At 44.0% G+C, this 15,181-nt stretch overlaps 1 protein-coding gene across 2 annotated transcripts in view; it reads left to right on the top strand.

The window, feature by feature from the left end:
- The window catches only part of LOC148016305 (ARM repeat superfamily protein), a 178,421-nt gene that overhangs the window by 138,610 nt on the left and 24,630 nt on the right, over window positions 1–15,181 (top strand). For both annotated transcript variants that reach the window (XM_087664734.1, XM_087664735.1), the window contains 3 exons: window positions 8,579–8,664; window positions 8,849–9,036; window positions 9,132–9,224. In XM_087664734.1, coding sequence (XP_087520860.1) covers window positions 8,579–8,664; window positions 8,849–9,036; window positions 9,132–9,224 — 367 coding nt within the window. The remainder of the gene's footprint in view (window positions 1–8,578; window positions 8,665–8,848; window positions 9,037–9,131; window positions 9,225–15,181) is intronic.

Genomic DNA, 15,181 nt, shown 5'->3' with positions numbered 1-15,181 from the left:
AGTATCATCCTTGGTTAGATATTGCCAAATTCTTCATAGAAAAGACTGGCATCTCTCATGGTAGCACGGTTATTCATGCCTCGTGGTGGCATGCGCTTAATTCTACGAGGTCTTTAAAGGTCTCCTAGTCTTCTCTCCTTTCTCATTTGATAGCTTCTTGGTAGGAGATGCTTCGTTTTGTAGTTTGGCGTCCTCTGGATTCTCGTAAGGAGGAAAATTCACTACAAGGAGAAATACTGGCTATCTGAAGGTGGTTGGATTGGCCACAAGAAGATTTGTAGCAAGACAAGTTCAATCGGATGGCTAGGTTGGGGTTGGGGACAGTCTGTGATGGTGTTATTCTTGGGCAGCCATGTCTTTATTCTTTTAGGCGTATTCGTCAGTACTTTAGGGTTGCTCTTGAATACAGGGACATTTGGTCGTCCATAGAGGAAAATATTCAGAGGTTCTCTCCTTTGTCTGCCTTACAGCTAGTGGATCCATGGCGTGATTGGATGCTTGTGCTTCTTGATGATTTTGAGAGAAGATTAGCTAATCAGATATATCATCTGATGGTGGAAGCTAAGAAATGGGTCACGGGGAAAGTTTATAAGTTATGGCGTCTTAGGGATAGCAAAAAGAAGTGGTGGGAATGATTTATCCAGCTTTGGAAGATCGGTATTAGGGTAAAGTGTTAATGTGGAGGCTGCTCATTGGGGGTCTTTGAACGGGAGAGGTGCTCCGTGCCCGAAAGATCTCTGCAGCTCGTTGTGTTTTTTGTACTACATGTGATGAGACATTGCTTTACCTGTTTGTCTCTTGCCTTGTTGCGCGACACATCTGGAATTTCATTTCCGGTGTTTGGTTCCCAGTGACTCAGCAATGCATACCAATTTATTCGTGGATTATAGGAAATATGTCCTCTATGCGCTCTTTGCGTTTAGATTGTTCTTGCCTATTCCATTTTCTTAGATGGACAGCCCTGTGGCATATATGCCGTACTTGCAATGCCTTTATTTTTGATTCAACATCGGGCATGCATGGGAACGTGGCCCATGTGTGTGCATTAGTGTTATGCCAAATCTCTTCTATGATGTCAGTTGACCTGGTTCTTCCAGATATTGCTGCTTCCTAGCTGGCGATTGTTTGCTCTACTCCAACTGCTCCTTCTATGTGATTTATTAGTATTGGTCATGTAATAGGTTGTTCTGGTTGTTCTTCTGAGAGCCTCTAGGCCTCATGTAAATATTAGACAAAGAGAGTATGCTGACTTGATGGTTTGATGTAATAGAAAGTAAGAGATACGGAGAGAATATTGACCTGATCTTCACTGAGAGAGAGAGAGAGAGAGAGAGAGAGAGAGAGAGAGAGTGTGTGTGTGTGTGTGTGTGTGTGAATAATGGCACACACTTGTGCAAATGAGGCACGAAGTGTCTTTAAATAATAAAAAATTAAACCCTAATAGCTCTTTTGTCATATAAAACCCTAAAATAAACCAACCCTAGTGTCACCTAGTATCCTAGCTATTGTCACTTAGTGCCTAGGACACTAAAGGAAACGATTGTATTTAATGACAGTTTATATATCTAGGGAGTCCATATCATGGATCAAAGGGCATCAATAGGTAGCCCACAAGACGGTCTATAAAATCCCCTCCACAAAATGGGTGGGCTGATCTAGGAACAAAATGACAAAATCCTTGAAAATAAAGAGAAATTTAAGGTCATGGTTACACAAGTTCATCCAAGTGGATATAGCAAACTATGACAATATAGAGTATGATAGATCATGGAACAAATGGAATCAAGTATAAGGCTTGCCGGAAAGCTTGGTAGTTTGGTTGAGGAAGAGTCTTTATAAAAAGATTTGCTAAGTTGTTTTCAATGGATATATAAGACAACTCTATTTCTCTAGCTGACATCCACCCAGAAACATAATAATAATGAACTTCTATATGCTGTGTGCAGGCTTGGAACAGTAGGTTTTGTGCAATGGCTAGAGCATTCTGGCTATCAATGTAGAGAAGTGTTAGGGTTGCCTAGTGCACATGAAGATCTGCAAGTAACTTGTGGAGCCAAACACACCACTGCTCTATACTCAGCTTCACAACTGGAAGTAGCAACTATAGTTTGTTCCTTGCTGAAGTAAAAAACAATAGATGTATCCAAGAAGAGGCAGTTGCCACTATGAGAATCTAAACATCCGGCCCAATCAGTGTGAGAATATCCATGCAAAGAGAGTGAAGAATCAGCCTTGTAGAAAAGGCCAAGATCATGGGTGCCTTTGAGGTATCGAGAGATATGCTTCATTGCTTGCCAATGAAGTAGTGAAGGGCTTTGCATATATCTACTGAATTGGGAAACAACAAACTGAAGATCGGGCCTTGTGTGACATAGATAAAGCATGGAATAGCCCTACTGATATAAATTAGTATCAAAGCATCCACTACCATCATTAGAAGTGAATCTAAAACTAGGCTCCAAGGGAGTAGACATGGGCTTGCAATCGTCAAAGTGTAAACGCTGAACAAGCTGTCCAATATACTTGGATTGTGCGGTCGGGGATATGACATCAGCTTGTTGGTGTTGTGTCAGCGGACAGGCGTGAAGGAGGTAGCATGCTGTCGAATGATGTGGCAACTTGGCGTGTCGGCAGGAAGGTGGCAACTCTCAAGGCGTGTGGCAGCAAGGTGGTAAATTCCTTGATCGAGAGGCGGAAGGTAGCCCATGTATAAAACGTGAAGGCTGTTGGGCATTTGGGCCAGTGTGGTAGGGCAGGTTGTGTAATTTGGAACACGTGAGACTAGGGTGGATCAATGTCATGACGTGGCGACCGTGTCAATGCAACCTATAGCTAGTTCTCGCAGGGAGTGGTACACGACTAGTTTTTGAATGTGATGTAGCAAGCTGGCAATCAAGGCAAGGATTAGACTGGTGGGGGTGCCGGCGGACCAGCCTTGCAAAGTATTGAAGATAATACCAAATGCCAGTGACAATGGTGAGCGTGATGAAGAAATTTCATTCTAATATCATTGTCGGCTCAAGTGTGGAGCAATTAATTTAAGGGGATAACAAATGACAATGAAAGAATTAATCGATGCACAACAATACTCCATCACAAATGAGAAGTAATGAATTAATGAGAGAGAGAGAGAGTACAATGCTCCAAGCGATCAGACTGAATAATGCCCCACTAAAAGTGTTTTAATATAATAAAAACTAAAACCCTAATGGCTTAATTGTCATTGGAAACCCTAAAAAACCTACTTTTAAACATCAAAAGCACACATAGTATCTAAAACATAAGTAGAATAGGTTTGTGATGCAATCTTATATACATTCAATGGTTCCTACTTGATGGGACAAGAAGATAAAAAACAATCTTACTGGGTTGAAGGAGCTTCAGATGTGGTACCAAAGCCTACAATGCTCAATGATGAGAGAAATACTGTGACATCATTCTACCATATGCTACACATTTTCAATTGGACACAGTCTTACTGCTTCATAATGTCCTTCACTTGGGAAGTTGTGTATCCCTTGGTATTCCTTGATAGCATCCAATGTACTTGCCCATTCGATCATACCCCATATCTTAGCAACTTCTAGAATATGTTTATCCTAGATTGTAGTATCGTCTTTCTTTTGGCTAATGTTGTATGCTTAACGATCTCTTGTTTCATTTTGTGTATCCTCTATCTGTATATTGTGAGTAAAAACAACCTCATGTTGGATCTGACTTATGTCCGAGACAGAACCCACCCATCTAGCATCCCTTGTGGCACTTGGGTTTCTTCCAACACAATCACATGCACATTGAGCATTTGGTGTGAAAGTGCATGTGTGCGCATACAAAACACATGCAAGCATACAGAAGAGAAAGGTTTTAGCCTTCTTCATAGTGAACTTGTGAAAGGTTAAGAGATGCACTATAAACATGGTAGGCTAGCTCACACCAAAGGCGTTGTATATGGTTCTGCAAGCTCATAGTCCACATGAAAATACAACCACATGGGTTCATGCTAAGGAAATAACTATTTGAGAAATCTATGCCAAGGTTTGGGAATGAAAAAGATCAAGGTTACACAAGGCAGCAACAACTGTTGAATTGGTGGGAAAAGGATTTTGAATGAGGTGGAAAACCCTTGATTGTTGGAAAAGACCAAAGTTTGTATTCACTCTATAATATTCAAAACAATACAAGTTTTGAATGAGGTGGGAAACACATCTATGACGACCCATGCATTGATATAGTTGATGATGATAGGGCAGTACATTTATACTTGGGAGACCCTCATTCATATGTAGAGACATCTGGACAGCGAGATGCACTATGGTGAGAGAGCAGCAATACAATTCTATTTTGGAGACAATTCATATGTGGAGAGAGGGTTGCACTCTCTCGAGGAAAATGGCAAAGATTACATAGTGACTTAGATTCATGAACAGGAGGCATTAAAATGGTAACAAGACCCAATCATGCTTTACGAATACTAAAGCTTTTTGGTGGTAGTTGGTTGTTTTCTTTTGCTTTCCTCAAGTTTTTTGGAGATCTATCTTTGCTTTAGCATAAGCTTCATCCTTACTCTCAACATACTTGTCAACCTTAAACATCTTATCCTTTGTATGCAAAATGAGTAGGACATTCTTCCCCCCTTTCACAATCTCAAATGGTGCTCCAATGGAATTGTGCATTGTGTTGTTATAAATATATTCCAGAAGATGCAAAAACTGCTCCCATTTGGTTTTATGCTTAGACACACAGTATTTCAAAAGATCTAAGACAATAGCATTTGCCTCTTTAGATTGCTCATCTATCTGTGAACTTTAGAGTCCTATCCATATTCTCAAAAACCCCTCTCCAAAAGAGATCATCATACGAAGATCCCTATGACTAAATCTCGATTGTCTCATGCCATGAAATTTAAAGATATTCTACACAAATAATCTTGCCATGTGTGCCACAATCATCTTTTTCCTCTTTCCTCATTGGAATGAAACGAGCCTGTTTGCTAAACTTGCAAATAATGATCCATATACCATCATTCCGTGTAGGTGTCCTAGGGAGATCAAAGATAAAATCCGTGGCAATGGTATCCCATGATTTACCAAGAATAGGCAAGGGCTATAACAAATCCGGTGTCTTTTATTTGTCAAACTTGATGTTTTGACATACAATGCATGAGCACAAAAAGTGATCCGCGTTATATCTCAAAGCTAGCTAATAAAAGAAAGTCTCAAGTGCTTTCATTGTAGCATCAATATGATGATGCCTTGCATAGGAGATGCATGACTTTCAACCATAACCTTGGTCCTGAATTGTTTTGTAGTAGATAATCAACCATGCTTTATAAGAAAGCCCTCTCTAAGAGCATAATGCTTGTGGTGCTAACCATGTGATAAAAGATCACAGCTAGCAAAGCCTCATCCTCTGTACGTTGTGTCTTCTTCTCATCTAACTCATGATGATATGCTATAGACACTGTCGAAACCTATGGTTGCCTAGACAATACATCAACCACAACATATTGTGGCAAAGTACTAAGAGGGTGGACATAGAGAGTTTAAGAGTAGACACTTGACAGGCCTTTGTTTCAGCCCAGCTAGACAAGTTTTGTTTGAGAGCGCAACATCTTGGACTATATGTTTACCTTTTGAGGATCCACAAGTCTTGCACAATCCATGACACAGGACCTCATTGTGTTACTTCTCATGTTGAGAAGGCTTATGGTAGAGTTGATTGGGAGTTCCTAGAGGGCTCTTTACTTCTTAACTAATAGCTAGGTTTGTGTTGGTGGTTCGAGGGGTGGCAAATTTAGCTTTCAAAGGGTTGATGAGGCAGGGATGTCCCTTGCACCTCTTCTCTTTCTATACGTAGCAAAGGCCACGAGCTCTTTTCCAAGGGATAGAGCTACATGCATTTGAGGCATTAGATTGCTGACCTCAAAGTTTGATGAGTTGTTGGATGTAGAGTTGTAGATGACATGGTTGTTGACTTGGATGGCGATGAGGAGAACTTCATTGCTTTGTAGCTATGATGGGCGTTTCTTGTAGAGTTTTAGCACATCTTATCAATTTGCATAAATCCTATAGATTGTTGGTTTGTGATACTCAGCAGCCATTTGGAAGCCACATGAGAATTTCACTTGGGCTTTGCGCAGTACTTCACTGAGATACCTAAGTTTTCATGCAGGCATTGATATCAAAAACATTTGAGTATGCAACATTTCCCCTCCAAGAGAAAAAAAAAAGTTTCTATCAGAGAATTATTGAATATATGCATTCTAAATGTGTTTTTCTACCATTTGATGTCACGTTTCAATACAATATTACTAGGGGTGAAAAGTTTTGCACTGAGATGCAACATTTTGGGGGTGAGATATTTCAAGGTAAAATGTTTTGCAGTTACTTTGCTTTAAGCTAGAAACTACTATGTTCGAGCATAGGGAGTGACTATCATGACTAGGGATGGTGGTAGTGACTAATCAGATTCTGCTTGAACTACCATATGGTATAGGATCTCATGTTGGGGATTCCCTAGGTCATGCATATGGTAGTCATGTGAGAGCTAGGGTATCTTGGGATGTCATTATTCAACCTAGATCTAGGGGCGGCTTGGGAATCATTGCCTTCTTTCAGAAGAGCTATGGAAAATGTTTCTTCTATCGAGATTAGAGACCATTGTTCCTTGTGATGGAGGACCATGGCAGCCTAGAATCCATTAGATTTTTTAGCATATCCTTGTTGTAGGGCTTGGGTATGGTTTGGAGGTCAGATTTACTGCATGTATTGTATGGGATCAGAGTATCTACATGACTTCAGTAGATTGATGCAACTACCGTTGAAGAGAAGTTGATACAGCCACTTCTCTTAAGCCAGCTACCAAGGGACAGAGAGAGGCCATATCATTAGAGAGAGGAGCCACTTATCTTGGGGGAGGCTATTTGAATAGATAGTTTCTTTTATGGGGGAGTGGTTTTCCTTTCTTGAGCTACCGGCCAAGCACAGAGGTAGAGACTTCATGACTTTAGAGGGGTTGGAGACTTGGTGGAGAGCATCAGGGAGGTGGTACCCCATGACTGGAGACAGACATAGAGACTTCTCAGACATGGATTGGGCTCTTCGGCAGAGGGGATATCCTTTTTTTAGTGGTGGTTACCAGTGGAGAGAGTATTTACTTTCTCAGTATAGGAGGATCACAGACATGATGGGGGATTCGGGCCAATGTAGAGTTCAAAAGACGCTCATGGCAGAGGATGAGGGTTGCGACTCATTGTGAAAGGTGCTGGTATATATACCTAGACCCTGTGACATGCATAATGGGCATATGGAGGCATTGGACATACACAAAGCCTTTCCAGCGACTATAGTAGGACCTTGGGGAGTGGGTATGGAGTGATCCACTCGCAGATACACCTGAGGATGTTCCCTTTTTGGGGGTAAACCACTAGACTGGGCAGGAGGATACAGATTAGTAGGATCAGAGCGATACTAGCTGCAACTTAGCATTGGATTGCACAAGGTATATCACTGTGTTTCCTTCCTGAGTTTGGAGGAGATGGAGGACAGCTTGAGTTAAAGAAAGATTTTACTCTTTCTTGGTTACTAGGGCTTAAGAGGTTTGGAGGAGAGCCCTTAGAGTGGTGTTTCATGGCATTGCAGAATCTATAATTATTACATAGGCAACAGTTGCTTGCTTGGGTCATAGATAGAGATCTGGCTTGTGGATATAAGGATGTACACAGGTATCATGTTTACCTTGTCACAGTGCAGCTTGTGACTAGGATTGCAATGCAAGATTCTGTAGAGACAATGTGGACTTAGAGGCACTGTCACTGATGGGAGCTCATAGCTTGCATTATTGCTTGGAATACATGGACTGCCAGATGCAGCCATGCTATAGATTCATTGTTCATATCCATTGCAGAGACTCTCCAGGATTTGGGCAGAGGTTGTCCATACACTTCACAAGAGATGGCAGAGGATACAGAGCCGCAGATTCTGGCACTTTCTTTCATTGTCAGCCACATATAGTCTGGCATATCATAGTTCTCCCGACTGGTTATACAATCAGACCTTGTAATAGACTTCCAGCTTGCAGTAGATTTTTCAGGTTATGGAAGTCCCTTACAAGGCTGTTTTGTAAGTTATATCTTGCCTTTTGATAATTTGTGCCAAGGAATTTATTAGTATAATTTCTTCTATTCTCTGAAAACAAAAAGGAACTAGCTTTATAGAGTACCAGAGCATAATTATCAAAGCTATCTGTGATTCCTTATACAATCCATGTGTGAAGGTTCTAGTTTTGGGAGGCAATATTGCCTACAAGGAGAGTTTGTTGCCTTCTTCATTCCTTGCTCTCCTTATGGTAAACCAACCTGATTTTTTTCAAGAGATCAGTTCCGGAGGTGTGACCGGCAGTAGGGAGGCACACAGAAATTCAAGGCTCTAAGATGAGTTACTGAATTTTCATATTTGTTAGAGACTATGTCTTCACAGCAGGATGGTTCAAAACATTGCTAGATATGGTCCGTTATTTTTTCCAATGTGTAAGTTGCAATTTTGGATATATCATTCTGCTAATTCAGATATTTGTGCAGCTAAAGGCTGACAGTAATGGATCCTTGAAACACCACTCTGCTACTTATGCTGCTATATTGGATTCTGGTGTTCGAGCACTTACTAGGTATCACCATCAACATAATTTGTACTCTGACAGCGGTAATTAATCCATAGCACGTTTCACATGGGTCAGTTGGAAGTACTCATTGAACAAACCAAAAATTTTGGTTGTTTCTAGCTTATAATAGTTTATTTTGAGATCAATTGGCCCTCTGTGGTTGCTTGTTAGTTTTCATTGTATTTTTCAGGTTAGGCCTGATGCTGAGTCATTTATCCATATCAAACTCATCGAGTCAAGGGGGACATGATCCTGTCCTGGATGTTTTACGTCATTTCTGGCCTCTTTTAGAAAACGTCCTTGCATCACATCACATGGAGAATAATGCCCTTGCCACAGCAGTTTGCAGATCTTTGACATACATTATTCAGGCTTCAGGCATGAATGCAAGAAACTACTGCAGCAACTGTCACTACTAGCTTCTATCTAAGCTGGCTTTTTGAACAGTCTTATGACTTACAGTGATTTTGCAGGCGAACAATTTTCTGCTCTTCTCTCAGACGTGATGAGTGCTTTGTCCCGTGATTTTCTTTCTTTCCAGTCAAATGAATGCTTCATAAGAACAGGTATGTTTCTTGATTATTCAAAACTGTGTGCATGCTTATGAATCAAGAATCTCTGCTGTAGTTTTTCCCACATGCCCAATCTTGTTTTCTGGGAGAAGTTCGAATACTAGTAGATTTTTTTTTGCAGATAAAATGTGGCTGATTATATTACTCAAAAAAACTGATTACAACAAAGTGCTCATGCTCAACAGACTAGCTAGAGTTGATGCAAAGTCACAAATACATCATGTATACAAGCCTCTCAAGGCGGTCTAGGGGGGGATGGGGGCAAGAAGCCATGGAGGGGGGGTGTATCGCCATCTGGGGTTGCCTACCTGTATCACGAAAAAGAGGTCTTGGCCGCCCCAAGTATGCATGAAATGACAACAGAGCTCCTGACGAGCCCTGGACTCGCCCTGCACCTGATCCCAACGGCCACAGAGGGAGTGGATGATGGAGGTTCAAAGCTCTGCTAAGGTCACTTGTATTGAAAGTCTCTCTCCGCCGAAAGCCTTCTGACACTGCGCCTTCCAGATATACCATCCAATAAGACTCTCTATGATCTCTCATACCTCAGAGTGGTCTGTTGTGGGCTCCAGTATGTGGCGGATAGGTAGAGCCTCCAAATCGACCAGTGGGCACAACCCTACCTCGATGATGAATATCGTGTCCTGCATCTCGGCCTCATACAGAAGGTGAGGGCCGTGGTTGACTGCGTGCCAGCAGAAAGCTCCCCATGAGATACATCCAAGGTTGGGTGCTATACGGCGAAGGATGCAGCATGCTCCTCTCCACACGAGCCGCGCCTCCTCCAGAGGCCGCTATGTGCAATGCTTACAACCTCCCTCCTGCATCTGGGCAAGCCAACTTCCCACCGCCAAGCCTCCATGTGCCACCACAGCCATAAGAAATATGATACTCTCCTCGGCCTCCAGCTATCCCATAGGCGGCGCCAAAAGGTTTGTCAGAACGGCTTTGTGATGCTTTGCTCCGCGGAGTGCCTGCTATATGACAACACCCAATCCATATTCTCCTGCATCTGTACGTGTTTGCCAATCCTAGCAGTGTACTCCAGAAACCTCGGTGGTTTCTTGGCGACTGCAGTGGCCGGCCATAGCCACTCTCCTAGATCCCACTCCAGCTCGTCAAGTGATCTACCCTTCCAGATCCAAAGGCGCCACTCCCTGAGTTTCTTCTAGAAAACATAGAGGTCTAGTCCCCATGTCTTTCCATAAGGCCCACCACGCAAATCCTCCTCCATGAAAGGGCAGCTATCCCCTCATCCTGCTGCCTTGTGTCAAGGGCTAGATGCCCCACCCTCCTGAACGGTGAAGAAGGTCCCCTGCGAGGGGCCGCCCACTCTACTTGCCACCTGTAGGGGGATGCTAGCTGGTGAAAACCTAGTGGCCCATACCTCCCCAGCCTCTATCGGCAGTCATATCAGGGGAGCAAGCCACTCCAAAGGTATTGCTGCGTCTATCTCTCTTCTCCTCAAATCCACTCCTCTTTGGTAGCCTAATACTCAGTGCAGCATCTCCTCATTTGCCATCCTGTACACCTCCTGCCATGTCCTAATGGTACGAGTCGGGGGCCGGCCCCCCAACTAGCCCACTAGATGTGGGGGCGCTCGCCAATTTGTGCCTCTTCCCGATCTTTCACTTGAGGATTCCAGATCACTGGTTGACGGTCTATCTCCTCTTGGTAGCCTTGGGGGCTCTGGGTTAGGGCCTTACAGAGGCCTTGCCACACGCGGAGTACGCTGCTTAGCAAAGGTGATCTGGGGGGGGTTGATCTAGGTTGACCTTAAGATCCATCTCAAGGACGGTCTCCACTCGCCGCCAAGCCTCGGTCTACAATCTTCAAGACTCTCCTGCAATAAAACCTTCCTGGTCTGTCCGCTTGATGTGAGGCCGTAGACAACTAGCTTGCCCAAGAGGGCCATATTGTGGCACTCTGGGTCTATGATCCCTAGCCCTCCCTCTAACCGATGCCGAATGATAGTCGCCCACGCCATCTTGACCTTGGAACCCCTGGAGCCATCTGACCATGACCAAAGGAAATTCCGCACTAGACGACGAAGCTGCACTATGCAAGATGAGGAGAAGCACCAACACAAGGCGATATACCATGCCGTCACTAGGAGGACCTGGTTAACCACCAGGGCTCGGCTAGCTAGTGAGAGGTGAGCCGTGCAATAGGTCAGCTTCCTCCAAATAGAATCAAGTACAGGAAGAAACTGTTGGGTAGGAGTGATGTGAAGTCCCACTTGGAACCCTAGGTACTGGACGGTCTGCCCTCTGGTCACCCATCTAAATCCCAGGTGGACGCCCCAATCCGTCCTAGAGTTCAGGTCTGTGAGGAAACCAACTGACTTTTGCCAGCTTGCAAGACAAAACACCTCAAGAGCTAGCCTCACTCTCTCCAACATCAGCTCATCGTCCTCTATGTATAGTGCTGTGCCATCTTCATACTCTGATTCTAACAACTTAGTCTCCTCTCTCACTGGAAGTCCTAGACCGTGTAATCCGCTCACACGTGACCTGAGGAAATGGGACATCGCCTCCACAAAGAGTAGAAACAGGTATGGGCCAGGCGGCAGCCCTGTTGTATAGATCTCTCCAGCCGAAACTCCTCCCCACCCCTACCACAAATGAGAACCCTGCTAGTGGTTTATTTGTAAAGTGCGGAGACCTTGCGAATCCAAGCCTAGGGGAAACCCAACCTCACCATGGTGCCCTCTAGAAAGTCCCAGTCCACCTTGTCATAAGCTTTCTCAAAATCCAAGAATAGTATGGCTAGTCTCTGCCCACTATGCTGAGTCCACTCTGTCACCTCAAAGAAGGTGAATACATTGTCTTGGATGCTCCTATCTTGGACAAAGCCTGTCTCTGTGTCATGGATCATGTCTGGCAACACGGGGCGTAGTCGCCTACCAATCATCGTTACCAATGCCTTATAGGCTACTAACAATAATGTGATCGGTCTCCATTGGGAAAGCTCTAACCGACCTCCCCCGGGAGAAGACTGATAAGGCCTGGCGAAAGACTCCTTCGCATCTGTCATGTAGTGAAGATCTCTTAAGAGGCCATCGATAGGGGGTCCTTCACCACTTCCCAGTAGGTAGTGAAGAAGGCCTTAGAGAGGCCATCCTCTCCTGGGCATTTCTGCCCGTCTTGTGTATGGAAAGCCTCTTCCAGTTCCTTCTCTATAAAGGGGGCTAGGAGGGAGCATCCCATCTCCTTTGAGACGAGGGACGGAATGTGATCCCAGACATGCTATCTACATCGCTGCCCTCTAGTTGATGCTGTTTCCTGCTAGAACAAGCGACTGTAGTAGTCGGTGGCGATCTCCATCACCTCGTCTGGGCTAGAATGAGTCCTTACATACTGATCTTGAAGGCTGTGTATCTGCTCTCCCTGAGGAGCGACACTGGTGCACCTAGAAGAACTACCTACACATCGTATCTCCCTTCCACGCCCAAAAAGCTACTAAGATGCAGAAAGAGAACTCCAAGCGCTTGTCCTCTAGGCCAGCAATGGTTGCTCGCGCGCGCACTTTCTCTGCGTGGAGGGCGGGATCCCCTGGTGCCTCTTGTAGTAATCTCTGCGTGGCTGCAAGATTCCGCGGAAGTGCTCTCTCCTCCTGCTAGCTCTGTTGCTTGGCCTATATGGTTGCCTCTTAGCAGATTCTGCTAGACTCGGCTAGGGGCAGTGCTGTGGGAAGTAGCTCGATGGCGCGTTAGTCGGGCAAAGGGGGGAGGCACAATGCATCGCGGGAGGGCACAGGCGGCGAAACGGTTGGGTCCCGGGGGGGCGCTGTGGCGAGTCAACGGGAGAGACAAGGGTTGCGGGAGCGCGGTGGCAGGTCACCAATGATAGGTGATGGAGCTCTTTTATGTGAATACTAGTAGATACCTACAATTCTTGGTCAAACACAATCTTGGATATTGATCGGCTTCCTCTACTGCCTACCGACTCCCTCTCCGGTCTCTATTGTTGATCCTCTACTCAAATGCAACCCTTAATTGACCTCCTTGCCTCACCTACCTACCCTTACAACCCCACCTAACCCTTTCCTCATTGTTCGTGCACATGCATCCCCTCCCTTTCCATTGACCTTATCCCAACCCTCCTTTTACCCTCCCTGCGTATGCATCCCTTCCCATATTCTGCCTGGTGTTGTAGCCTCATCCTCTACCTGCTTGCATGTATAAACACTTTAATAGCTGCTGCCACCCCCCCTTTTCTCTCTCGTTGGAGAGAGAGAGAGAGAGAGAGAGAGAGAGAGAGAGAGAGAGAGAGAGAGATTTTTTCGGGATAGCAAAAAGAAGTGGCAGGAAAGATTCATTCAACTCTGGAAGGTTCTGTATCAGGGTAAAGTGTTCATGTGGAGGCTATTTATTTGGGGTCTTGCAACTAGTGATGTGCTGTGACCCCGCAAGATCTCTGTTGGTCGTTGTATATTCTGCACTACATGTGATGAAACTGTTCTTCATCTCTTTGTCTCTTGCCCTATTGCGAGAGAAATTTGGAGTTTTGTTTTCGGTGTGTGGTCTTGGGCGACTCAGCACTAGATATCAATTTGTTCGTGGATTATGGGAAAGATGACTTCTATGTCCTCTTCGCACTTAGATTATTCCTGCCTCTTCTATTTCCTTAGGTGGACAGCCTTGTGGCATATTTGGTGTACTCGGAATGCCTTTATTTTATATTCAGTATCAGGCATTCATGGTCATGTGGCCCGTGTTCGTGGTTTAGTGTTATGGCAGATCTCCTCTATGGTGTCAGTTGATCTGGTTCTTCCTGACATTGTTGCTCGCTGGCTGGATATTGTTTGCTCCACACCAGCTATCCGTTCTGAGGGACATTTCTATGTTAGAGTTTTGGTAGACTTTCATTTGTTCTGTGTTTTTTCTTTGCTGACCTGATGGTCTGATGTAAATATTTACTACTTAATTCAATTATCTTCACGGAGAGAGAGAGAGAGAGAGAGAGAGAGAGAGAGAGAGAGAGAGAGAGAGAGAGAGAGATGCAAAAGGCGAAAATGATTTATGAGACCAAGAGTTACAATCATTTGTATGGTGATATAGCTCTGGGAAAAAGACGCATGTGTTAAATGAAAGGCAAAGAAAGGAAAGTCATAGCCGATGCAATTAGAAGTGTCCTAATTGGCTATGTATTCACACCAAGGACATGTGTCCTTTAAGGTTTAGGTTCAAATGGGATACTTTTGCTGGTCATTGCTTCTCTCGTGGAAATTGAGTCACTTGATGGTAGAATGCCTTGACAAGCAAGAGGGAGACACTTGCTTGAATTCTGAAACTGGAATTCGTGGACTTAAACATGGATGTTCCACCCATTGAGCATGACAAAGAAAAAGGGAAACAACTAGTTTTGCCATTGTGTGCTATGGAACTTGGGTAGTAGGAGTTACACAGCAAAAAAGGTAAAAAGCATGATAATGTAGAGACTCTAGTGGATCCTCATGAGGTCTTTCTCACTTATGTGCCTTGGAAGTGCAAACCCAGCAATGAGCAAAATGCATTTTACTTTATTGGTTAATTTCTTCAATGATGATATACTTGCATCTTTGGAAACTAAGGCAAATATGAAAATAATCGCATAGGATGTTTGTGGCATTTGGTCTTGTAGCAAGCAACATGATATGTGGAGAATTTAGCATGCTAATACTTGAGATGTTCTATGTGCTGTTAAGCACAAAAGTCATAAGGGAGGAGGAAGGTTAGTCCACTATCACATAGCAGCTAGAAACAAACAAAACGTTAAGAACGTGTCTCTTAAGTTTCTTTCAAGAGGGAATAAAATAAGAAACACAAGTTTTTTGGTAAAGGAATTTGTATAGCCCTAAACTAGAGAAAGAGGTTTTAAAACTCCTTGGAACTCTCTCTCAAGGTTGTCTCTATACGTAGTATGGACTGATCTATACGGTACGGTACGGTACATATCCGTACGATTTAG

Source organism: Lygodium microphyllum, chromosome 23, assembly GCF_053477565.2.
Source record: "Lygodium microphyllum isolate KBCC chromosome 23, Lygodium_microphyllum_v1.1.10, whole genome shotgun sequence".
NCBI classification, from domain to species: Eukaryota; Viridiplantae; Streptophyta; class Polypodiopsida; order Schizaeales; family Lygodiaceae; genus Lygodium; species Lygodium microphyllum.
The sequence above is the reverse complement of the archived record's forward strand: the minus strand, read 5'-3'. Positions and strand labels throughout refer to the sequence as shown.